We start from the raw sequence: 24,667 nt of genomic DNA on the forward strand, positions 1-24,667 counted from the left end.
GGATGGATGGATGGATGGATGGATGGATGGATGGATGGATGGATGGATGGATGAGGGGGGTAAGCACACATGTGTGAGTGGCCATGATGCCGACACAGGCCACCAGGCTGTACCAGGGAGGGAAAGAGATGAGAGGAGGCTTAGAGCCAAAGATAGATGGAAAGAAGAAGAGGAGCACTGTGTTACTAATAAGACCTATTCATCAGCTCTGAAGAGATAAAAGAGAGAAACAAAGATGGGAAACAAAAATCTCTCAAAATCCACACACTGAAGAAGCGGAACAAGAAAGCTTTACACTGTATTGTAAGCTGTATATAAATAGACATCATCATTTTACATGATCAAAACGTATAAAGACTCTTCAGCATAAAATGATCCTAATCATAGGTGAAATTATACAAAAGCTTTTAATATTTAAACATATGGATGATCCGCTTAGTCACTGAAAGCTGTTCCAGTGAACACGTGTGTGTGCGTTTGCGCGCCCATGTGTACATGTTCACACACATGCGCTCGCTTGTTCGTATGTGCATGTTTTACCTTCAAACAGACTGGCCTGATCTCACCACACTCACACTGCGGGATTTGTGACAAGAGAGGGGAATCCAACAGCAAGCTCAATCGATCCAGACTGGAAACCCCCCTCAGGCCACACACACACTAACACATACACTTACACACATCCACACTAACACACACACACACTACAGCTGTGGTGGATCAATGAATGCTCCCGTGTGAAGGACAGAGCCATACAAAAAGGCACACAAACACACACACACCTCTATTCACACACTATTTAGAGAGATGAAAGGGGTGCTCGGTATCAGAGACCAAGATAAGGGGCAGAGGGAGCAATACGTATCATCTGACCTAAACAGTCTCATCTGACACCCTGCAATTTGCCATTGCTCCATGGAGCAAATGTTAACACTGCACTGCACAAGCTTGCACACACACACACACACACACACACAGCACACGTAGACACACTATACAGCAGCATGTAGGAGGCTCAGTTTCAAACTGATATTGTTATTCCTCACTTACACACGGAATGATATGAACAGAAGATCAGATGAAGCCGAGAGAACAGCTCCAGACACAGCAGAGCCCAGGAGGTGTGGCTGCTCTCTTTTGGGTGACTGTGATGAGCAGCTAAACAGATCTATCACTCATCAAATTAGATCCCCCCCAGCCCACACACACCCCTCTGTCCTTCTCACTCTCTCACACACACACATACACACACACACACACACACACACACACAATCACATGTCTACTAATGCCTGATTTATCCCTGTAAAACAGCTATTAACCACAGCGGTGTCAGTTAGTGAGTGAGGAGCCAGAGATGTGCCAAGCAAAAGCCATTTCATCAGACTTCTTTTTGAATGATTGGACCTTTTTCTCTCACCGACAAAATAGAAGATGCCAGTGACCCAATTTCATTGATTAGTATGGATTAAGAGCTGTCAACAGTCACAAATGAGGAAAAAATCTTCTTGATAGAAAATCCCACTGTAAAAATACTGACAGAATTCTGTATTTTTGGTTTGGGATTTATTCAGTCTAAACATAACAGGGGAGATTTCTCATTTCTCTAAGGGCAAATGTTCTCAAGTTCATTGACATATTGGGATGACATTAGATCATTTGCTTTCCATTATTATCCACCACCTGATCAAACACAGCGAGCACACACTCGGCCAAATATAACTCACATGGCCGTACGAATGGGGTTTCCAGTTGCATTGCATTTCAGTTAGAGAGGACAGTAGCACAAAGTGGGTGTGTTCCCCGTTGTGGTTTTGTGTAAACCTTTAATGACTCTCGTTTGCTGAATTTCTTACCTGTGACGATGGAGACTGTGTCTTTCTCCCAGGACACCACACTGACGTACTCCTGGACGGCTGAGGGGATGAGGCACTTGAACACGGCAACATTACCCCGCATGGAGCGCTGGTCGGCCACACGGACTGTGTAGGGCTCCCTGAACACTGAGGTGTGGATAAAAGAGCTGAAATTAGTCGATGGAAGGATGTTGTTTGATGGTGATGGTGGATATCTTAGACAGGTGCAAGTAACTTTGTAAGAGAATCTCACACAATAGTTAAAAATGTCAAAAAAACCCAAGATTATGTTGAATTGCTTGTTCGGTCAAACAGTCCAAAACACAAATATATTAAATTTACAATGATATGAAACACAGCATCATCAAATGGTCACAGCGAGGATACCATACCATCAGCGGATGATAATAATAATAATAACTTTATTTATATAGCACCTTTAAAACAGTTTACAAAGTGCTTTGACAGACAAAGCAGCAAAAGCAAGGCAATAAAACAACAGAAAGCTGAACAGTGCTGCTGTTACTAATGTCAAGTTTAAACCCTGATAACACAGTACAATAGATGAAACATAAAAACTAATTTATTAGATGAAAACAAACTAAGAAATAAAACAAAAAAGCACGGTCACCTTTAGTTTTTAGCCTCGACTTTGGAACAGCCAGAAGGGCCCCACCTGAGGATCTAAGGCTGCGAGCTGCCTCATAAGGGGCCAACGTTTCTTCTATATATTCTGAGGCCGGACCAAAGTGGTTGGTTATGATGCTTATCATGTTATCATGTAACATTGTACTTCAGCCAAATGAATGGAAGCAAAAACTTTTCTCACTCGCCCAAGGTAACTCGCTTGTTTCGTCTGAACAACAGTTGAAAATCCAAAGATGACATGATATTAAACAAAATGTTACATTTATGAAGCTGGAACATGCAAATATCTTTGCTGAATAAATTATAAAATCATTTATTACCGTTTCAATCCATTTTCTGTCAATTATTCAATTGATGAACTGACTAATTGTTTGAGCAGTGTACATACGTTACAATTCAGTCCTCATTTTAGTTAACATGCTCATGTTTGGCTTAACCAAGAGTAAAAGCCGGAGCAGGTCTTGTAAACAAACTTGTCTGGTGTCCTGTTGAACCCCATTAGGCCATCATTTCTCTCTTTAGCCTCAGATTTGATGTCACACTATGATTGTAAGGAGGGTTGACACAGAGCTGCGTTAAAAGGGATACACAGTGAGTGGCCCTTGGCCTTTTAAAGAGCAACGCCACAGATGCTTTGCGACGGAGAGGAGTGCAGGGCTGCTCACGGCCGATGGACCTGTCACATGCAGGCGCCAGGCATCAAAAACACTCCCCCTGCACATGACACGCAGAGCACTAGGCTGTGAATCTGCGCCAGTGTACAGAAAGAATGGTGGTGATTAAGATGGGCTTAATGATGAAAACAGTAGCCTGTAGCTAACCAGATTATCTCTCCAGTTAACTCTGTCACATTTAGATAAGTGAGAAATGTGAAATGCTGAATCAGAGCATACATTTTCATTAAAAAAATGTAGTAAAATGAAATGAAATTAATGGATTATTTTGGTGAGGAGGAGACAGGTATTTCAAGGGCATGCCAGCTTGACTGAATAAACACGGGCCTGTATTTTCTGAACGGAGCACGGCTTACCTTTTACCTTGATCTCACCGGTATAAAGGGGCATTACCACATTTTTCTCCAATAACTTGGACGTATATTGTACTAAAATGAGACTCTGACATGAGTAAGATGAAACAAAAAAAAACAGAAATGAGATGGGGTCTCAGTGTATCTGGCATCACAATCCAACACAATCTATCACCGCTATTCAGGCTTCCCTTAGAAATGAGGACAGTAATGGCTTAACAATGTAAAACACACATGCACACACACACAACACAGGGAGTGGCCCCCGCCCTGCCGTGTTTTTGCTCTCTCCCCCAGCTCTCCAGTGATATAATTAACGCCTAGCCTGAAGGCCAGTTTCCTTGGTCATTAATAATGCTTTATGCCAGCAGCCACTGTCACTGGAACCCAGTGGAACCGAAGCCAATGTCCTTGTCCAAATGGTGGGGAGTCTTTCACCTTAAAGTCCGAGGTTTAATCTCCAAAGTCTCTCTTTGATTCTGTCCATTGCTTTTACACTGTTCTACTTTTTCATAATTGGCTGAACTTTGGACCCTTTCTTTCTTATTTCCTGACTTGTGGTGAGCTTAGACCGGAGTAGAGTGGGGACTATTCTTCCAACATTGTTGAAATGTAACCTTGCATCATATAGTATAGATGAGGTATATAACACTGGATTTAGGGGTTACTCATGCTACTTGTACCTCAGCTAAATTAATGGTTGCAATAAGGAATCCTCTGGAGAGCATTTCACTTCTCAATATAGCCACAGGACACTTATGTGGACTGAGGCCTCATTTGTAAACAAGTCAAAGCTAAAGGACAAATAATTCCAATCAAGTCTTCATTTAATTTCTTCAGTCAAACAGCTCCTGCTTCTCCTTGATGCCATCCACCTACAGATCAATAGGCAGGATCGACTGAGTGGCCTCGGCTATTGTGGCCGAGCCAATTCTTTCAATCATTTATTTACTCTCTGATTGACCCCTCTCGTCAATAGCAGGGAAAATCCCCAATGCCTACTGTGCCTCTTATAGAGTGTTTAAACCCCACTTGACGGGTTGTAAATGTTTGGTACAATGACAACAGTCATCACATATCAATTCAGTCGGAGTTCAAACCCAGTCAAGGTTTCTTAGGTTTGTATTTCTTGTGCTTTGACCCCAGCTTGTCCCACACCTGCTAACCTTTAAGAAAATGCTGTTCAACCATTCCCCTGCCCATTAAAATCATTTGAATAAGCCCAGTATGGCAACATGCCCTTGTAACTATGTAACCAGCTCCAGTAAGAGGCAACTGTTGTGATAGCATTGTCATGTAACACACGTTACTCTTCCAAGATATGAAGGAACATATTCATTCTCTTGAGCCTTGTGACAGGATGCAAATGGTAGCTCAACTGATTTGTGTGTAAATTGCACTCCCCCTCATCGCATGCGCAGCAGAATCATTAGGATGTTACTGATGCCTGACTATATGCAGCCTGGTTGCCTAGAAACGAGCTAAAACATGGGTCTGGTGCACTGGGCGCACTGGGAGGCAAGTCTTGTATCACTGTCGCTTCAATAATTAACGACGGGGAAACCAAATACTGCATTTACTTATTCATAAAGCGAGCAGCAAAAACAGACAAGGAAAAGGGGAAAAATAATGACATACAGGACAAATGAATGGACGCAGGTTTCATTATCGAATGGAGAGGATAAGAAAAGCAGTCGTTGTGTATCAGGTTCAGAGACCCTAATTAATATATTATTAAGAAAATGTCAGCCAGAGAAAAGATGAGGAGGGCGGGCTGGAAGAAAGGGATCTAAACATATGCTGTCGTGGCCCAGGCCTACATAGCTTTGTGTGTTTTAGTCGGGAACAAAGGGGAGCTGAGATCATTGAACAGGTGTCCTCATTTCATTTTTTCAAGGTTGTGTTAAGTTGGGTGCACAAAACGATGAAACCCTCAGACTCAAGTGGAATGTTTTTCTAGCATTAAAGACTATAATGACTAATCTGTATGTGCAAAAGCTGTGGCTTTTATTTTTAAAGTAAACACACAAACATTTGCCATTGGGTGACTTAGCTTGTTACCTAAAGTGAAAACCATTTGTGAGTCCTGAAAAAGAGAAAGTAAAGAAATGTATTGGGAAGATGTGCTTAGATGCAAGAGAGATCCTTGAAATACAGTGAGGCCTCATTCTTGAGGCTATAAATGCTTCCAAACTGCTAGAAGTTACACACACACTCACAAAGCTCTGCTTTCGGAGTGAGGATTTTTTGTCAATGTGAAATTGATTTTCTCTGCCTTTTTTCTTTGATAATACTCAGTTTGACAACAGACAGATCTTTTTGGAATATAAACCCTTCATCCTTCTGAAGGGAAGAATAGGTGAAGATGATGTGTTAACTTTGGCAGTTTCAATACTGAAACAGGTAGAAGACTCCACGACTCCACGATCGAGTACAGTCACTGTACTCGTTACATATAGGTACAACAAACAGATACATTTGTCAGAAATGATTCTGTTCATCATTACAGATATTTATTACTTTATATAATAAAACGTTATATTCCTGTTGTATGTATATATGTATGTGTTGTATGTTGTTTGTGGATCTAACTTTAAGGGTCAAAGTTCATCCTGCCAAGTAACTGTGATATTAAAGAACTAATAAATTATGTTTTAGAAATCAAACAACTACCGTGCTGTTCTTTCAAAACACATCATTGTACACTAAAGGAATTACATGTTTCAAATTCACACTGTAAATCTAAGGCAACCAGTTTGAAGAGAAAGTGAAACAACTATACAATAATAATCACCTGCCATGCAAAATAATCATTAATTAATCGTTTCTTGAAAAAATATATTTTTTTAAAGACTTCACCAGTGATTTTGCATGTAGCCCATACAACTTAAATCATAGGACATACAATATTTTGCAAAATATTTGTTGACAGTTTTTAATGTAATTTTCCTTCTTTCCAAGCCTCCATTGGATTCAATCTAATTGTTATGAGGAATCAAACTGGACCTCAAGCTGCATTACCATCGTACAGTTGTAGAAAAAAAAAGAGTTATGTAATGAATTATGCAACTCAAGTTCTTAAAAGTTTTAAAAGTTTGCTTGTTGATTGATTTTTATACTACACAGAAATGAATGGGAACCAATGGCTAACTGAAGAGTACTAAACGACACCTTGTTAGCGGGGTGCTTACCATGTATGCCATAAAGTATAACTGTAATGTCCCGGTTTTGATTCCAGCCTTGGGACCTTTGTAAAATGTAAATTCTACAACACGCTTTTGAAAATGATCAGCAGGAAGTATACATCATTTCTAGATAATGAGCTAAAACCTGCAAAAACACATGTATGGTCTGAGAATGAACCAGTCCAGGATAAAGACCCTGCTTGGAGTGCAATACACACTTTATGGTGATTCTTTCTGTAAATATTTTTGTCCCAAAACTATTTTCTATTCAATAACTGTTTAGCTGTATCTCAAACCTCATTGTCATTTTTTTTTTTTTAACCAAAAAATAAATGTTTGCAGATTGGAATTTAGAAAGACGATGTCAAAGAAGCTTGAGAAAAATATACCTAAAACTCGGAAGCCAAATAAAAACATTCAGTACAGGAAAACAGGCAACCGACATAGTCATTTTCATAAATGTAGATCTATCCAGACAGGTGCTGGTGCTATTATTGGCCCACAATCAGCATGCATGGAAGAGGGTGAGAAAGAGGGGGAGGGATAGAGAGAGATGTGAAGACGTGAAGAGAAGGGAGAGAGAGAGAGAGAGAGAGAGAGAGAGAGAGAGAGAGGCAGGGTGGGAGGACGAGACGGATAGAGAGGGGGAGTGGGGGTGCGGCAGATTTTTGGGGGGTGTCACACTGCGAGCTGTCAGCTGCCATCATTCTCCGGCGCCACCTGAGACAGGGCATGCCACACCCTGGCGCTCCCGCCTCTGTCGCCCATGGCAACTGCAGGGTTGTGTATGTGTGAGCGCGCCAGTGAGCACGTGCGTGTGTTGTGTAGGACTCTGGAGGTAATGAGGTACACACACACACACACACACACACACACACACACACATGCACATAAGCCCTGGTTATGGAGCTGTGGAGTTGTGGTTGCCTCAGCATTTAATTGATTAATTGTTGTAATTATTTGGGCGGGAAGGTCATCCCAACACTGAGGCTGGCTAGAAGGTCACTCTCACGCTGTAGGGACTGTCCTCCTCTAGGGACCACACCGGCCATATGGGTGGTTATATGGGTGTGTGTGTAGGTGTGTGTGGGTGTGTGTGTGTGTGTGTCGTGGTCTTGGTGAGGTAGACAATCTGGCAGAATAATTTTGTTGGTATCCATGGGATAAGGAACTGCTGACTGTCTCTTCATGCAGGATTGATCAACACAATCAAAATGTCTGCCTGACTATTACCATGACCTAAAAATCCACTTTTATATGATTATGTTCACATCTTTCCATGTCTGTAGCTGACTCTCCAAAATATTTCCTGCCAAACACCCTGACAAAGAGCTGGCAACTAAACACCAAGAGCCAGCTTGACAAAAATGGCTCTTAGTTTGTGCGTGTATGTGTGTGTGTGTGTGTGTGTGTGTGTGTGTGTGTGGTTAGGGGACTTTCCAGTCCATGGACAGATGGAGAGACTGGGAGACAGGAGGCTTGCTGGCATGAGCTACGCACAGGCTGGTGTGCATGTAAGTGTGGGTGTGTGTCTGAGTGGGTGCGTGCATGTGTATATGTATGTGTAACATCTATGCATGCATACGTCTATCCGGTGCGTATCACATTGGGTCATATGCATGTGTTTATGATGTTTATGTGTGTGTCTGAGAAAGAGCAGTAACACCTTCCCTCATGGTGTTCAGCGCCTCTCTCCAGCTTTGACCTTGGCAGGGAGTGCCGACGGGTCACCAAACCAACTGTCTATGTGGCTGCGTGTCTGTCTTCGAGAGGATTTTTAATACACAGGGTCAAGAGGCTACACTTTGAGACAATTCACCCCCGCTGAGAGAAGTTGTTGGTTTAGGATGCCAATATGGCCGTTTGGTTGACCATGTTTACAGATGCAGGGCCGTAGCAAGGTGATGCTGTTGTGATGATTTCAATGTGTGCAAAAGTGAACTGCACCCAGATAGGAAGAGACACATTTATATAAAAATGGAGCAATGGGATATATTTGGGAGTGGCTGGAAAGAGATTTTGTTTTTAGGTAGAACCTTAGCACTCATGAAGGGAAATTCCATTCATTCTACACATGAAGATCATCATGTCAATTTCAGAAAAGGTTTACAGAAAATCTGTGTTACAAACTTAAGATGTGGAGTTTTAAAGAATGAGTTATAATCAGAGCAAAAAGTTCGGAATCCAGAAAAAGCACTGCTGAAACACAACACGTTCATTTACATTGTACATGAAGAATTCATCTATATGGGGGGCCCTGTTGGTGCCAACTGGGAACCCCAGAGTATCCGGGGTTCACTTTGGTTGATTTCCAAATATACTGTATGTAGGAGGTTGGGACAAGCTAAAAAAGGCAATGTTCCATTACTCTTTAGTTCACAGTTCATGTCTCTGGGTGCTGTCAAGAGACAAACAACAATTGAGCTAAGCGAAGGTAATGTCAGCATTCGAAAGTAATGCCAAGAGCTAAACAAAAGCACAGGAGAGTGTTGATGTGCTAGAGTGGTAAGAAAAATGAGTAAAGTTCCCCAGGAGAAAATCCCTTTAATCATTGGCTTAGTTTGTATGTAGTGTGTCCAACCCTCACCTGCTTTGATGTGGATGCTGGGGCTCCGAATCTTGCCTGCTTGGTTCTCAGCAGTGCAGAAGTACTCGTTGTCGTGGATAATGCTGTTATAGGCGGAGGGGGAGAATGGGTAGAGCTGGAGGGTACCGTTGGCATGCACGTGGCGGATATGGGGCACGTCGTAAATGTCGTCTCCGGCGGCCAGGTACCAGCGCAGGACGGCATGGGGGGCGCCGCCCGCAGGGCAGGGCAGGGACACCCCCACCGAGCTGGAGAAGGTCACTCGCTGCAGGGAGGCGTTCACAAAGTACAGCCGCGTAGAGACAACATCCTCACTGTTGACTGTTCGGATAAGAAGAAGAGAGACAAGTATTTAGTAGGTAAGTGTCGGACATACAGGCAACATTCACATATTAGACAGATATGAAGAGAGAACTTATAATGAAATGCAATAATACTGTAATGCTTAACTAATTTCCAATCCAAAAATAATGTAAGAACATTAACACGATGCATTTACACCAATGCAGCAAATATTTACTGAAAGAAGTGCTTGGGGAAAAGTATTGCTGAACAATGTGGAGTGTTTCTGCCTCCATTCTTGACTAAAATGATGAACTGACTGCTGAGAAAAGTTAAGATAAGTTAGAAGTTAATAGATCAGGATATCAGTGTTTCTTTTCTTGCAGATTTGCCAACTAACTGGTTGCCAAAAAAAGTTTTACGATATTTTTGTATTCTGTTTATGGTTGCTTTCACAAAACAGAAGTTCCATCATTACAAGTAATATGCACCTTACAGCATGACATAAAGAAAGCCTTCATTGCCATGAGACCTGGTTATGAAAACCGTTCTCTGAAGGCAAACCCAGAGTTCTGACCAGACTCTCCACAGCAATTTGAGGTATCCAATCACCACACATGTTCACTATTTTTCAGGTTCACTGTGATATAAATATTTTAAAGTGAGCATGTCTCACTTTGAAATGAAGATACTACCTGATCCGACACCCACATAAAGTATACAAGCTGGATCTACAGGCATTCAGGTCACCTCAACCCAAACAACTTCCTCCCTGCGTGCCAAACTGCAGCCATCCATCTAATCCCATATGCATTATCCTAATATCTCTAATCTAATATATGTATCCACAGAGCCCTTTATGAATCTGCCTCTCAATAGAAGCGAAAAACGGGTCACATAACTTAACTCCAGCACCACTCTCATCCTTTATGTTAATACCCTAAGTCATTCAGTATTAGCATGATAGCAAACTGCTGCATTTCTTAGGCCTTCTCAAGTCAGTCATATCCACTGTAGTTCTCTATCTGCAGCTGTATAAGCCTGAGGAGCTGGGTAACACAGATGTTTGCTGTAAAACAATGGTATTGTGGTACAGATGAAGACAGCCAGATAAGTTGTCCTAGGGGAGATAGACCACCATATATCCTCTCTCTCTCAAACGCCCTCTTCCAGTTTAGAGTGAGGTAGCGAGGGATCTTTTAAGATTTGTGTGTTTCTGTGTGTGTGTGTGTGTTTGCTGTGACCGGGGGGGGGGGGGGGGGCTGGGGGTGTAAAGAAGTGTAAAGAAGTGCTGAGCTCAGCTTGGCTAGAGGCCAGGGGAAGACGCTGTGCCCAGAGCCAGAAGCCAGAGAAGTTTCTTCTCAGACCATAATACTTAATTAATCCCTTTTTCTGGATTGTGTCAACAATGCCTGGATTAGCCCTATCTCTTTAATTCTCTCTGTGCTGGGAGAAAATGGGGTGTTGGCTAAGACACATCAATGGAGATATAAAGACGCTATCAGATGTCATTTAGGCTCTGATTTCTACAGATCCTCTACATCAATGGATATCATTAGTAACTATGAAATGAGAAACAGAAAGCCCACTGGCGATCTTTTTAAGCTCTTAATAAATGGCAAGAACATGGATGAATGGTTGATACAAAAGACCATTTCCATATCTGTTCTGTTCCGTATGAATACTAACATGCAATGACATAATGGCATTAATAAAATGACATTAAAGGCGATGATTCACATGAGAAAAGGTTAAAAGGTAAAAAGCACAGATTAGGGATTAAATTGAAAATGACATTAGGCGATTTCCACTCTCTCCTCCATTGTCTGTTGTCTGACACTTTATGCATCTGTCTGCATCCCTCTGACTTATCTTTCTGAGTTACTTGTCAGTTTCTTTGCGTTTCCCATCTGCCATCAGTCTCTCACCCTTACCCTCCAAGACACTTTCTCTCGTCTTTTCCTTCCACACTTCAGACAGGCAATGTTATGTGATTGGAATTTGTATGCCAGACACAGAGAGTTAAACCCACATAATCTCTTTTCGCATTTAACACACACAGTCTATCCACTCTCTAATCACACTGCCGTGGGAGGCCGGTGTCCGACTTCCCTGATTCTCATGTATATGTGGGTGTACAACGGAAGGAGAGATCAGGGAGTCAGGCAGGAGTGCAGTATTGTAGACAGGACATGGGTGGCTGGTCTGGGGGAAAGGTGCTCAAGTGCAAAGGTGTTTGGATGCAGCGGAGTGAGTGAGCATGTGTGTATATGTGTGTGAGTCTGTGTGTGGTAAGGTCAAAGGGATAGAGAGGTTAATGTTAAATGACTGCCTCAGTTCTTGATGTCAAACTCAGCCACCAGCAGAGGCTGAGGTGTTCAGGAAAAAGATGTGATCGCTGCTCGAGGCACAGCAGAGATGCTGAGGAGATAGAGAGCTAAAACTGGAGCAGATCCTTTGTGTTCAAAAATCTGAATTCAGGTCAAGTTCAATCCATCCCATCGTTCGAATCCATGTCAATCACTCTCAAAGGCTGCTAGGCTGACTGATCTGCACTTTCAGCACCACGGAGAGCACCGCAATGTACTGCTGGGTGAGGAACACATGGAAGTGTTTCCATAGCAAGCAAATAAGGAGGAAGCTATTATCAGATGATACCAGTGACAGTGATCTGCATCTCTCTGATGACAAATGCTATTTTTAGAAGCAGAATATGTTCATGACAAAAACAATTTACTCTAGCTGCAAGAGCCCTCATGAAAGAAACAATATCACTGTGTAAGAATTTGTGTTCAGAATACTATCATTCTTTTGCATCACAAAATAGTTATCCTTCAGACTAATGGTTCTCAATCTTTTATGTCAAATGCACCCTCAAAAGCTTGATTAAATGGACTCGAGTATCCCTTCATACACATTTATAGATGGGATGGTCTTCATGGAATTGATTGATAACAATTTCACCTCAGAGAAATAGGTGGTTGTGGTAGATCAGTGGCTGCACATGATCCTTGTGTCTTTGCAAACCTTGAGTATGGCTGTCGACGTCTTGTATTTTGGGAATTTTAAGCGGTGACACGAGAGGGTGGCGTTAAGTAAAAGTACAATGTTTAGGCGTCCAAATGTTACAATTAACTTATATGACCTGAAAACGCATTGTGAAACAGTTGAAGTTCAAACACGAAAGCATGGATAACTCCAAGACCGGACAACGATGTGGCAGCGACCTGTCAATCGCAAGGTAGCCAACTCCTAAAGCATACCCTGCTGTCTATTTTAGTCTAAATGGGACCATAGTTTGCTAAATGAACATCATGATGTATTGAATAAGACTTGAAACTAGCAATTGAGACCGTAAATGTATGTTTACAATGTTTACTGAGGTAATAAATCAAGTGAGAAGTAGAGTCATTTTCTCATAAACTTCAACTTTTTGGAATCAGAGAAGTCGCCCCCTGACAGCCATTAGAAAGAATGCAAGTTTAAGCACTTGCTTAACTTATCAGAACCGTAGGTTGCCGCTTAGTGTCAAACATCTATTTAGATTTGTATGCTGACTTGAGGCATGCAGTCAGCTTGTTGTGGGTTGGGTATACATGTTGAAGATCAGCATCTGATCAGATATGGATACATCTTATATTTGTTTCTTTTATCAAATCATAATTTAAATTTTTTTTTGTGTGTTTCTCTGAGGTACTTCACAATTGTTACAGGTACTCCCTGGTAAAAGCAGAAGTACCCGCTATAGGGTGAAAGTATTCCCGGTAAGGAATCACTGCTTTTATTTCCCAAAATGTGGCTTTTACCCCCCTTCAAATGAAACAATGTCTACTTACTACCCCTCGTGAACCACTTGAATAACTTCTAAAGGATGGAAGAGGTAAAACTTTCCAGTGATTCAAAGATAAGAGGCAAGTGTGAAGAAATAAATGTAATTTGCATTTTGTGTAGCAGAAATATGCTTTTCTCCTAGCCTGTTAATCATCTCCCTACTCCTCAGATTTGTTATTCAATCCCTTGTATGGGTCGTGATCCACTGTGTATTCCCAATATGCTCTAAAACTGGATAATCTGTTGAAAAATAAACAAACCTTAAACCATCATGTGATATTATCAAAAATGGCCTCAAGCTAATTCAAAACAGCTTGGATGCAACAACTCAAAGTCAGACGGAAAACCTCTAATAAAGCAGCAGTTTATGATGCCATGGCTAATCGCTTTGTCCTGTGGTATGAATTAAGGTCACTGAGTTCACACACACACACTTCATTCACGCAAAGACACATGTGTACAACCACACGGAAGCAAGCCCCAGTCTACACTGCACGGATTACGGCCTCCAGCAGAAAAGACCATCATGACGATGCCGACCATGTGTCTTAACACAGTAGAGGATTAGAGTTTCATAAGAACTGAAATGTGTTGTTAGACAAGAGTGGAGTTCTTGTTTTTTTCTTCCATGGAGCCTTGACCTCTTTAGGATATCTGAGAGTTGAGGTGTGCAAATGAGACAGCAATCATAAGCATTATTTTCAAAATGGCATTATCATGTAGCATGATTATAAAAAGAAAAATGTGTAGGAAACTAAAGAAACAATGTCATCATAATCAACTGTAGACATCTCATGCAAATAACATGGAGCACAATAACCTATTTTTGCCTCTTTATTTGGGCAACACTAACCTCAGATTGTTATCAGAGTCCTTTCTCATAGCCCCAGGCTCACTTTCCCCAGCAGAGAAAGAAGGAGCAAATGAGCAGCACTCATCCGATCATGAACTGTATTTTGATTTCCTACTTCAAGCCTGAATGCGTTGATTACAATAAAAAAGGTCAAAGTGATTTAGGGTGAAACATTTTTCCTGTCGGCTTTTTATATATTTGTTCCTTTTTTACAGTTTTTTTAACCTTCACTTTTCCTTTTAACTCAAATCTTTCTTTGCTGTACAATCAAATACATTTGCACTTTCTTACAGTTTTTGCAGTGGATATGAAAATGGAGTATGAATATGTATGCCGGAGAAGCAAGGATATTGCCTATGGTGAACCGCTATGCATAATGCAGCTTTTTCTGTCTCATCTACATTCATTCAGACACACACACACTGAGATTCCTACCATCACGTGCATAGAAAAACAGGGCTATAAATCCCACTCCTCCCGCCCGCTCTCACTCTTTCTCTCCTTCAAAACACACACACAAAGTCACATAAATACATTTCAGATTGCATTTATATGTTCATAATAGCCAATAGATTTTCTATGTGGTGAACCATGTAGCACTACAGATAACAGCACACAAAACACATTCAGGCCAAATAACAGATGAAGCATTGAAGTCAGGGGAAATAGTCTATGCAGTGATGCTACAGAAATATGCCAGAGCATAAAAGGCAAAAGATATGATCATATTTGATAGAGGGTGCTGCTCATTTACACAAAATGACTCCAGATTGAGATATGCATTAGGGTTGCATGACAATGTGTCTCTCCGTGTTTGTGTGCAGTCAGAAAGGAAATCATTTATAGCATGGTATCATTTCACTGGAAGAAACACTGTAGTAAATAAAGAAAAAAACTGCATGGCATGATTTAGTGGTGTGAATACACTATGCATGCTCACACACATACAAGGGAGGGGTGGGGCATGTTAAAAACCCCTATACACAGTTTATGCAGCGTCAGTAAAATAGGCAGCCATTTCAGCATTTGAAAATTCGCATCTCCCACTTCAAAAGGATGATTTCCGTTGTTGAAGTGAGTGTCAGATTTGTAGAGATGTGTTTTTCCCTATTCTCCCTCAGAGACAGGGCCATAAATTGTTTGATAGTAAGCAGAACAGGAGAGAGTGAAAGACAGAGTCGATTGTGAGATGTTAAAGTGAGATTGTTGCAATCGTTTGTCATTTAAGACATGAACATCAATCTTTCTCCGTGCGTAATGGAGAGGGCACCGGGCTACCGGACACTACTGTTGTGCGCAAAACCTGTTGAGTGGGCGGTCCAAATTCAATTCTCTAAGTGACAGCTTAGTGCAATTACGATGTTGTTGCTATGGGCTTAAAGATCTACAGCTGCGTGATGATAAAGAGTCAGACATTTGGGATCGTTGGGCTCGTTTTTTGAGTGGTGGTGCGTGACAACGGAATAGGTTAAAAGCAAGATTATCCCTCTGACCAAGTCCGTTCGTGCACTTTTGATCGCTTATAACATCTTTGAAAACAACAAAAATCTCCAAATCAATGTTAGGAGAATTTACATAATACATGCGATATAATGCGCCTTCAAGACAATACCGAAAGTAAAATGATCATCTCACATTAATTGGCAGACGTGTTCGTGTGTTCCAAGACAAACACAAATGTCCAGACTGAATATGAGACAGAGTGTCGTGTTCGGATGGTTCGTGTGTATGCTGCACGGGTCAACTGCCAAACGCAGAGTGCCAACACTTGACATGCTTTGCTCGCCGGAGCACTGCGAGGCGAGTTAACTTGAGAGTGACATGTAGCTATTATACCGTGGAGCCGTCTCTCTCCAAGAAAATTACAGGTGGTGAGGGTACAGCGGAACTCCGATCCGGCGAAATAAGATATATACTGGGGCCCTTTTTGTGTTTTTGATTGAATGTGGCTATATGAAAATGGTCTTGCGTTACATACGCCACAGACAAGTTGGAGTTGAATTCCATTCAAATGATTGATCTCAGTGGAGTGTGACTATGTGAATTCATCACTAACTAACTAACTAACTAACTAATCTTTAACATGTCGGATTTAGACACGATTCATTAGTGAAATTACGCTATATCGCTTTACTGAATACGTGGAACGAGACAACAAACGCACATCTCCTTCCACGTTTGGCACATTCATCTGTATAAATCTCGTTTTAACTTGTTTTCCATCCAACAATCCAAAACAGTGAATCTTTATGTCACACAGCACACAACCCAGTACCAAAATAAAAGCATGTTTTACACCCTGATATGTGAGAAAGAAACAGAAGGAGTGGGAGAAAAAAAACAACGTTGAAGTTGTTGTCACACTACTTCGATCAACCCCTAAAGCCTTTACTTCACAATCCAGACGCAACATATCTGAGTGCATCGTGAGAGTGTAGCCTGGTAGCTACCAGCGTCTGACTCATACCGCAATTACTGGGCTACCCCTGCAAGCACTTCTCGGTATCCGTTTTGATTCCAAATGTACACACAGCCCGTGGTCTGCAACACCGCAGATCAGCGTCTCAGGCCGGTCACAAGAATACACAAGAGCCCCTTGTAAAGGAATGACCAAATACAGGTGATCCTAAAGCAGATGAGATGTCCATACCCTTTATACTTCACATATATTGCAATGCTCGTGAAATTCTATGTAATTTACTTTAATCAAGAAAAAAAAGAACTGACATCTTATCAAATTGCTTCTGGGCAGACACACACGGGTGTAAATAAATAAATACGATGTTTGCTCCATGAAATCCACAAATTTAAATGAAGTGTGTGCACAATATAGGAGCCAAAGTGTGTTGCATATGTGCAGGAACACTGGAACTATATTCAGTTTAATGCGGCGTGTGTGTGTGTGTGTCTGTGTGCGTGCGTGCGTGCGTGCGTGTGTGTGTGTGTGTGTGTGTGTGTGTGTGTGTGTGTGTGTGTGTGTGTGTGTGTGTGTGTGTGTGTGTGTGTGTGTGTGTGTGTGTGTTGTTGGAGGCCTGTCGACCTAAACTGGATAAAACCGGCATCACATTAATTGATGAAATAATTACAGCAAGAGCTCTCACTCCATCACGATCAATGCAAGGCATGTTTCCTGGAACTTTAAACAATTACTGATTGAATCCCCTCAAACTCCACACCAAAGCGACTGTCATTTTCTTCTGACTGATTTAGAAATATATTAATTGCAATATTATTGAAGCCTTTTCCAGGTTCTCAGGCCATGTTCTGGCCTATCGGGCCTGAAAGTAGATTCACACACAGCCCTCAGCTGAGTTTGTCTCAATTTTATTTCCATAAAATGACAAGCAGCCTCCCAAATCATGACAAAGAAGAATGAGTATATCCTCCCCCCTCCTCTCCCTCTATCTATCTATCCATCCTTCTCCCCCTCCTCTCCGCACTCATGGGTGCAGGTGTGCTGATATGCAGCCAAACAAAAGCAACAAACTGTCAGTAATAACCTAAAGAATGTAGAATTAATGACAGAAAAGGATAAAGAAAAGACAAAATTGTCTTATAATTATGTAATGGTGTGATCTGAAATATATTTTCTTTCTGATGTAGCCGATGAAAATAAGCAGACCTGTGTGCCATTCTAGGAGGCGCGGCCGAGCCGGGAAAATACGCAGTACTAATGCATATGCATGTATGATAATAGACCTTGCTTTCTCCTTTAAAATAAAGTTTTTTTTAAATTACACATATCTGAAATTCACAGCAGCCACGAGACAATAAATCACAGTAGATTCGTGCAGAATTAGCGGAACGTGGCGTTGAAAAACAACGGAAAATGGAAGTTTGTTTTCCACTGCGTTATCTACATCTCTCCCATCTCAAGCACTCTTTCCGCTCCAGTGGCTGTTTGCAGCCCCCAACCCTCCCCCCTCAACAAACACACACGCACGCGCACACATACAGACACACACACACACACACAAACACACAGTACGTCTCGTTCAGTCACGGGACAGGGCGATGTACAGTGTGTATAATCGAAATAGACCCTGTAATCCAATTACATACAACAAAAACAGCACAGAAGCCCTCACCGCAGCTGCAGCCTGGCAGAGGGCACTGCCAAGGCCACTGTTTGAGACCAGGACCATGAAACACACGAACTGCCCACAATTATAAACAAATGCTTACGATATTTCAAATGTGTAGACTAATACGGTTTATAATCAGGCATATTCAGTTAAAGACACGTGCGTAAAGAAGACTGATGAATATTAAGGACAAAATAAAATCGTTTTTTCTCCCCGGTGTGGTTGTTACAAAGTGAAATAAATTCATATATATCAAACAAACGGATCATTGTAAAAGGTAAAGTGAATCATTCTCTTCCATCTGCAGTATTTAGAGCGAAGCCAATCAGTAGAATCTGGTGCCAGAGAAAATGGTGGATGAATAATTAGAACAGGCATGATAACAACTGAGTCTGCATTCACCGACACTCCTACACCTTATTAAAGAAAACAAACTGTTATATATGGCCTTGTCTTTTAAATATCCAACTGGGGCACATTATCTACAAATTAAAGGCCAGCGCTCGATACCCCCAGCATTAGATCACACTTCTCTCATAAAATGTATTGACCCTTGTTGCTAGACAGCCGCACACTCATGCACACAAGGGCAAACTGGTGTTTATGCACTATTTGAGAGATTCTTGCATAAATTAGCTAATAAAATCCCCCCCCCCTCTACCTTCCCACACGCACTCACACACACACCCATACACACACACACACACACACACACACACACACACATACACACACACACACACACACACACACACACACAGTGTTGGGACAGGGCAGAGAAAGTCGGCAAATACATTAAACTCCTTTGCCCCCTTGGACTTTTGCGAGTAAACAGCCTCCAGCTTTGGCCAGTATCAGCGCTCGAGGTCGCCCGCCTACCCGTGCGCGCGCCTGCAGATCCTTATCAGCCTCTCCTCTAATTCAACAGCCTCCATATTCACGACACCTCCACATATTCATCATGCAAAATGCAAATGCAGTTGTCTTTTTCACCATAACGAACGCAATGTGCACTTTTGAGACCTATGTGATTTCGGGACCGTTCGTCCAAATTAAGTGCATATTAATGTTACGCTCAAGCTTTTTTTTTTAATCGTTTTTAATCATATCATTTGCTGATCATCATGAGACATTGAGGACACGAGAAATCCGACCACTCGGTTAGGAGTAAAGCGAAATCTGAACAGGAAAACAGCATTTCAAAACATTAAGAAAAAGTTACCACACCTCCTGCTAAGGTGATTTAGGGTTTGATTTGACATCTCTGGCCCTCCTTTGCGAATGTAATTCAATTCAACATCAGTTATCCACCTGATAAGATAATAAATACGCACAGCAACTTCAGCATTGCACTGAAGAGGAGACGGCATGCAGATAAGCAACACTTTGAAGAGACAGATTTCCAACCTACCTTCTTGCAAAGAATACAGCAGAAGTAAAGTTACAAGCCACATGCCATTAAAAGCAGTTATATTTCACAGGAATGTTGTGCAGTCCCCCAAAAAGAGTGCACGGCGCAGCGGTCGGCCAGGCGAGGCTCCGTGCTGGACTGGTTCTGCTGATACAACCCGGCGGTCTTTCCAGCCCTGGTCCCGCACTCTCCAGCGCCGAGAAACGAGCCGCGGAGAAAGTACCGCCTCTGCTCCCTGTTCTCTCCTCCCCTTGCCGGGACAGGATGCTGTCGCCCCACCCCCGGTATCCTAATGAAGCGCCGTGATGGAGAGGTGAGTTATACGCACTAATGGAAGACCAAACGAGACCCCTGTATTACGCGCACTAGATATATGCGTTAAAACCAACAGTTTAATGGAGTTCCAATGACAAAGTTGACCAAAAATGTGCACCATACAAGTCATTTAAAAGGAAGTTAAAGATAAGACAGCCGGTGGAGGAAAATGCCTGCGCGGATTTCCCATGCAAATCAAGAACTCAAGAATTTCCATAAATCAGTTGCCATTGCCTTAGCTTGCGCACAGAGAATGAAAGTAAAACCAACAAACACACTTGTAAAGTGAGAAAAGAACATGGGTACGGAGCGTGAAGTGGAACAAGCGCAGAAAAGCTGCAGCCTCAGTTTCAGGTGAAACTGGTTATGTGCTCTGCGCAGCGCACCTGCGTGTTCCGACAAACACTCCTGTCGCTCAAATCACTTTAAACCCGACTGAATAGTGTTGATAATAAAATAGGGGGCTTTTCTACAATCAGCCTCATTTAAAAGTCGTGTAGCTATAGGGTGATCGATATGGTCAATAAATTCATTACATTCTACTGATCAGTCATCTTTGTATTGTGTGTCCCAATACGTCCTGTACTTTCACCATTTTAAGCATTTAATACAACCAAAACTTCATATGCATGTTAAATGCATATATGACCCAATGAATAGTAATACATTCTTTAAGAATACTGTGACAGACTGCGAACTATAAACAAGAGTGAAGAAGAACGATATCTGCAGTCACATGAGCCTGTTTTGTTCACACTGCAGCTTAACACCTGCCCACCAAACAATCTAAACATTTGACTTCAGTAGAAGGGTTAACCCTGTGTATGTTTTAAATATTCAATTAGTTAATCATAATCTGGATCTATACATATTAGCATCAGCAGCCCCAGTGGGAGCGGATGTCCCGCCAGATGCTGTGTCAGTACCACTGACTGATCCACGGACTTTTCTATGAAATCATTTTCTTCGCAAACAAGTTTTGGGCCGTTACATTACACTCTCAATCAGTTATTAAAGAAAAACATTATATTGACCCACATGACCTCAAAGCTGTCTCATTCAATCCTCTCCTCTTTGCTGTCATTCAGTTCAACCTCTGAACAATCAGCACACAATGAATACCAAAGCAAAGCTGATTGTTGTTCATCCATTTGAGACCAAATACAAACACTTTAATTGTTGTCTGCTCAGTCACACAAGTTATCTGACATCAAACACCTCCTACTCTCCATGACCTCCACCGTCACTCTTTGTGTCTCTCTCAGTACTGTAATGTGGTGATTTGAGTGGCGTAAACCAAAAGTAGTCCTGATTTTGGATTGGAGCCGAGGCAAGATGTGGCCTCTCTCACTCCCACTGAAGAGCCGCTGTAGTGTGGCAGGCAAGGCAGCACACTCTGCCTCCACTCTCTTATTATGCAACAGGTGGAAACACACACCCCCACGCACCCTCTATCTCTCTTTCAAACAGACCCACAAACCTGCACGCACAAAAACCACGGTACGACAACGACACATGGTGTGCACAGAAGCACCTCCATTACATAGCTGTACATCCAGATGTGTACTCAAATATCTTTTTTATAGATGAACACTTTTCAGCTCTATGCACCTCCCCCAGCCACTAACCACCGTCCAGGTTTAATAGTGCAGCCCATAGTGTATGGTGAGTGAAACTCTTATTTAGATACCCTCAGGGAATATAATCAGCTTCAAGTATGTATCCTCTCCCAATGACAAACGGGTCATATAACAGCACCCAACACCTTGACACTCAAACCAAGCTCCTCACACACAGAGGTCCCACCCTGCAGCAGTGTATGGTGACACTTGAAGGACTCCGTCAAGACTTCAAAAGGCAGCAGGGAAAGCTGGTTAAAGGGCTGATGTGAGTCAGCCTGACAGCACCAAGCAGGTTGTACTGTAATGTCAGCCAGTGATCATCATGGAGCCTGACAGATTGAGCCGGGCCAGCCAGGCCAGAGAAAAGGCAAGCAGCTCCCAGACAGCTAAAGCAACTGTCTGTGAGGACAGGACCCAGGACAAGCTGCCACCACACCACTAAAATAAAAAAAAAAACACAGCACTATGTGACTCATCTCCATCACTCTGCTCTGTCGTTGCCTGGAGATAGGGAAGGAGATAGGAAATGAGGGGAGTGAGAGAGTATGTTGACTGTGGAAGAAAATGGGTGAGCAGGGCAGTAGACAAACAGAAAGCAGAGGGAGGGGTGAGGGGCAAACAGAGAGAGTGATGAGGCGGATAAGTTAATGTGGATGTTAATGTTAATGCTCAGACAATCAAAGCTCCCCCTCAGGCCCCGACTACATGCTAGGATCATATTAGCGCTAATGTATCCAGTATTAATGCACGGCCCCGCAGCCCAGTGAAACCCTAGCAAGGTCAGAATTAGGACAGAAAGGGGGCTCATGGTGCTACTGCTTAGCTTTGTGCAAGGTCACAGGGAATCTAAATGAGAGTGGGGAGTGAGCTGCAGGAACAGGGGCGATGGTGGTGTATTGTGGTTGGAAGAGCCGGAAGAGGCAAACCGCTGGATGATGGTTCAAACGGAGGCGTCATGATCCTTTAAAACCTCACCATGGCAGTGAAAACGTACTTTAAAAACACAAAAACTCCAGATTGTGCTAAGTGTCAATCCTAAACACGGTCAAAGCCAAGCAGTGTTGCTGCAGAACTCCTTTTTCCTCAGTGGGGCCGCCTAGCTAGCTCTGCATGCCACTGTGTATGAACGAGCCACTGCGTTAGGCTAATATGAATCACACCCCACTGTGCCGCAGTACATTAACAGGAAGGGACCAACCAACGGAGTGTGTTTGCCTTTAAACCAAGCATGTGTGATTGTTGTGGCAGATGTGTGAGAGTGTATCAGCACATCAGAGGATGTGTGCGTGTGTGAGCATGTGTCTACATGGCGGCAAAGCACAGGACATGCATATCTGGCTGCTCCCCTACCCTACAGTCGGGTGTGCGTGCACACGTATTTGGGAGTGCGCGTTCGCTTGAGTGTGTTCGTGCTTTGCTGATGTGTGTTTTTGCATGAGTACGTACGTGTGAACATGAGACATCAAGGGGTGCTAATTTATTCAAATGAGCTGGGGAGGATAACGAGAGGATGGGGTGAGGGGCTGAAGTGTTGTGTAGGGGGGCACCTTCTTCGGCTGGAGGTTCATCTCTCTCTTTTTCTCCTCCCCACTTGTTTTTTCACGTTCGCAAATGAGACTATTTGCATGGCTGAGAAACAGCGAGGCAAGGGAGATGGGGGAGAAAGACAATTACATTGAAAAGAGAATGAAAAAAAAATTGGAGATGAGGAACGGTGAGACTCTGAAAACAGACAGAACGCCCGCAGACAAAAACATACCGTGCCAGGGCGATACCGCCACTTTCAAGATGGCTGCCGCTGGAGGCATCCTCTGTGGGACCAACCTAGAGACCCGTTGCTCTCGCTTCTGTAGTGGGTGACACACAAACACACTTTCTGACTTTGATTGTGTGTTCATCAAGCACAACGAGCAGAATGAAATTTGAACAGCTGGGTAAAGGATTAACATTCATCATTTGAATTTGAATATGTTTAAAGACAGAGTCAGATGAATATGGTTGTGCCTTGTACAGAGATATTGATCAGAGATATCTAGTGACACCCAGTGGTCACAATTAAAGATGTTATCATCAGAAGATCATACATTACTGGATTCCCTACAAATGCTAATCTTTACATTTTAAGTGGGGCAAGCTAATTGGTTACTCCAAATCAAGGTTGTTGGTCCATGGATCAATAATGCCAAAAGTCTGGCCTGCCAATCAATTCTTTCTCTCTTTCAATAAATGAGGGTGTTTGACTTTAACACACTGAAGTGTGTTACTTGTAAAATATTTATGAAATTTTGATTACATTTGAAAAAAAAACAAGACAGGACTACCAACCAAACAAAGTGGGCAACTGCCCCAAGAGTCTGCTGCTCACTGCTGTATCAGTCGTCCTTGGTACATTACATTACATTACAGTCATTTAGCAGACGCTTTTATCCAAAGCGACTTACAATTCCGATTCTATCCCACCGTAGGCACAGCTACGGGAGCATTTTTGGGGTTAAGTGCCTTGCTCAAGGACACATCGACATGCGACTACTGGAGCCGGGGATCGAACCGCCGATCCTCTGATTGAAGGACGGCCACGCTCTCCACTTAGCCAGTCGTAACATGGTAACGTGGCTAACTGTGTATTTGCACCACGAAAGTACAATATGAACTAAGGAATGTCTTTCATCGCGACCTAATCTGTTTCAGTTTTTCTTCATGGCACTCACATGCTCCTCAAAAAAAGTCACTTTTACTCATAATACCACAAACTAACTGACAAAGACAAAAGAAAATCGGGGCCAGGTAGTATTATTCCAGGACAGGAGTACTGGTTGGAAATAATGAAGCCGTCATGTGCAGTCTGCTGTGTGCACTGTACGTAATGAAAACTTCAACGCAACAGGGTATATTCACAATGCACAGAGTGCAGCAGGTAGGGGGTGTGTTCAGCCATGGCTCTCTGCTGTTGCATGAAAAACATGTT

General features: G+C 42.5%; 1 protein-coding gene across 4 annotated transcripts in view; it reads right to left on the reverse strand.

Moving 5' to 3' along the window:
• dscaml1 (Down syndrome cell adhesion molecule like 1) overlaps positions 1-19,832 on the reverse strand; it is a gene marked incomplete at both ends in the record, with an annotated part of 89,548 nt that extends 69,716 nt beyond the window's left edge. For 2 of the 4 annotated variants that reach the window (XM_079165676.1, XM_079165675.1), the window contains 3 exons: positions 1,857-2,003; positions 9,304-9,624; positions 19,766-19,832. In XM_079165676.1, the coding sequence (XP_079021802.1) occupies positions 1,857-2,003; positions 9,304-9,624; positions 19,766-19,808 (511 nt within the window). The remainder of the gene's footprint in view (positions 1-1,856; positions 2,004-9,303; positions 9,625-19,765) is intronic. The other 2 variants (XM_079165674.1, XM_079165673.1) reach the window with 1 other exon arrangement.
• Positions 19,833-24,667: the final 4,835 nt, after the last annotated feature.

Source organism: Pholis gunnellus (genome assembly GCF_910591455.1).
Source record: "Pholis gunnellus genome assembly, chromosome: 9".
Classification (NCBI taxonomy): domain Eukaryota; kingdom Metazoa; phylum Chordata; class Actinopteri; order Perciformes; family Pholidae; genus Pholis; species Pholis gunnellus.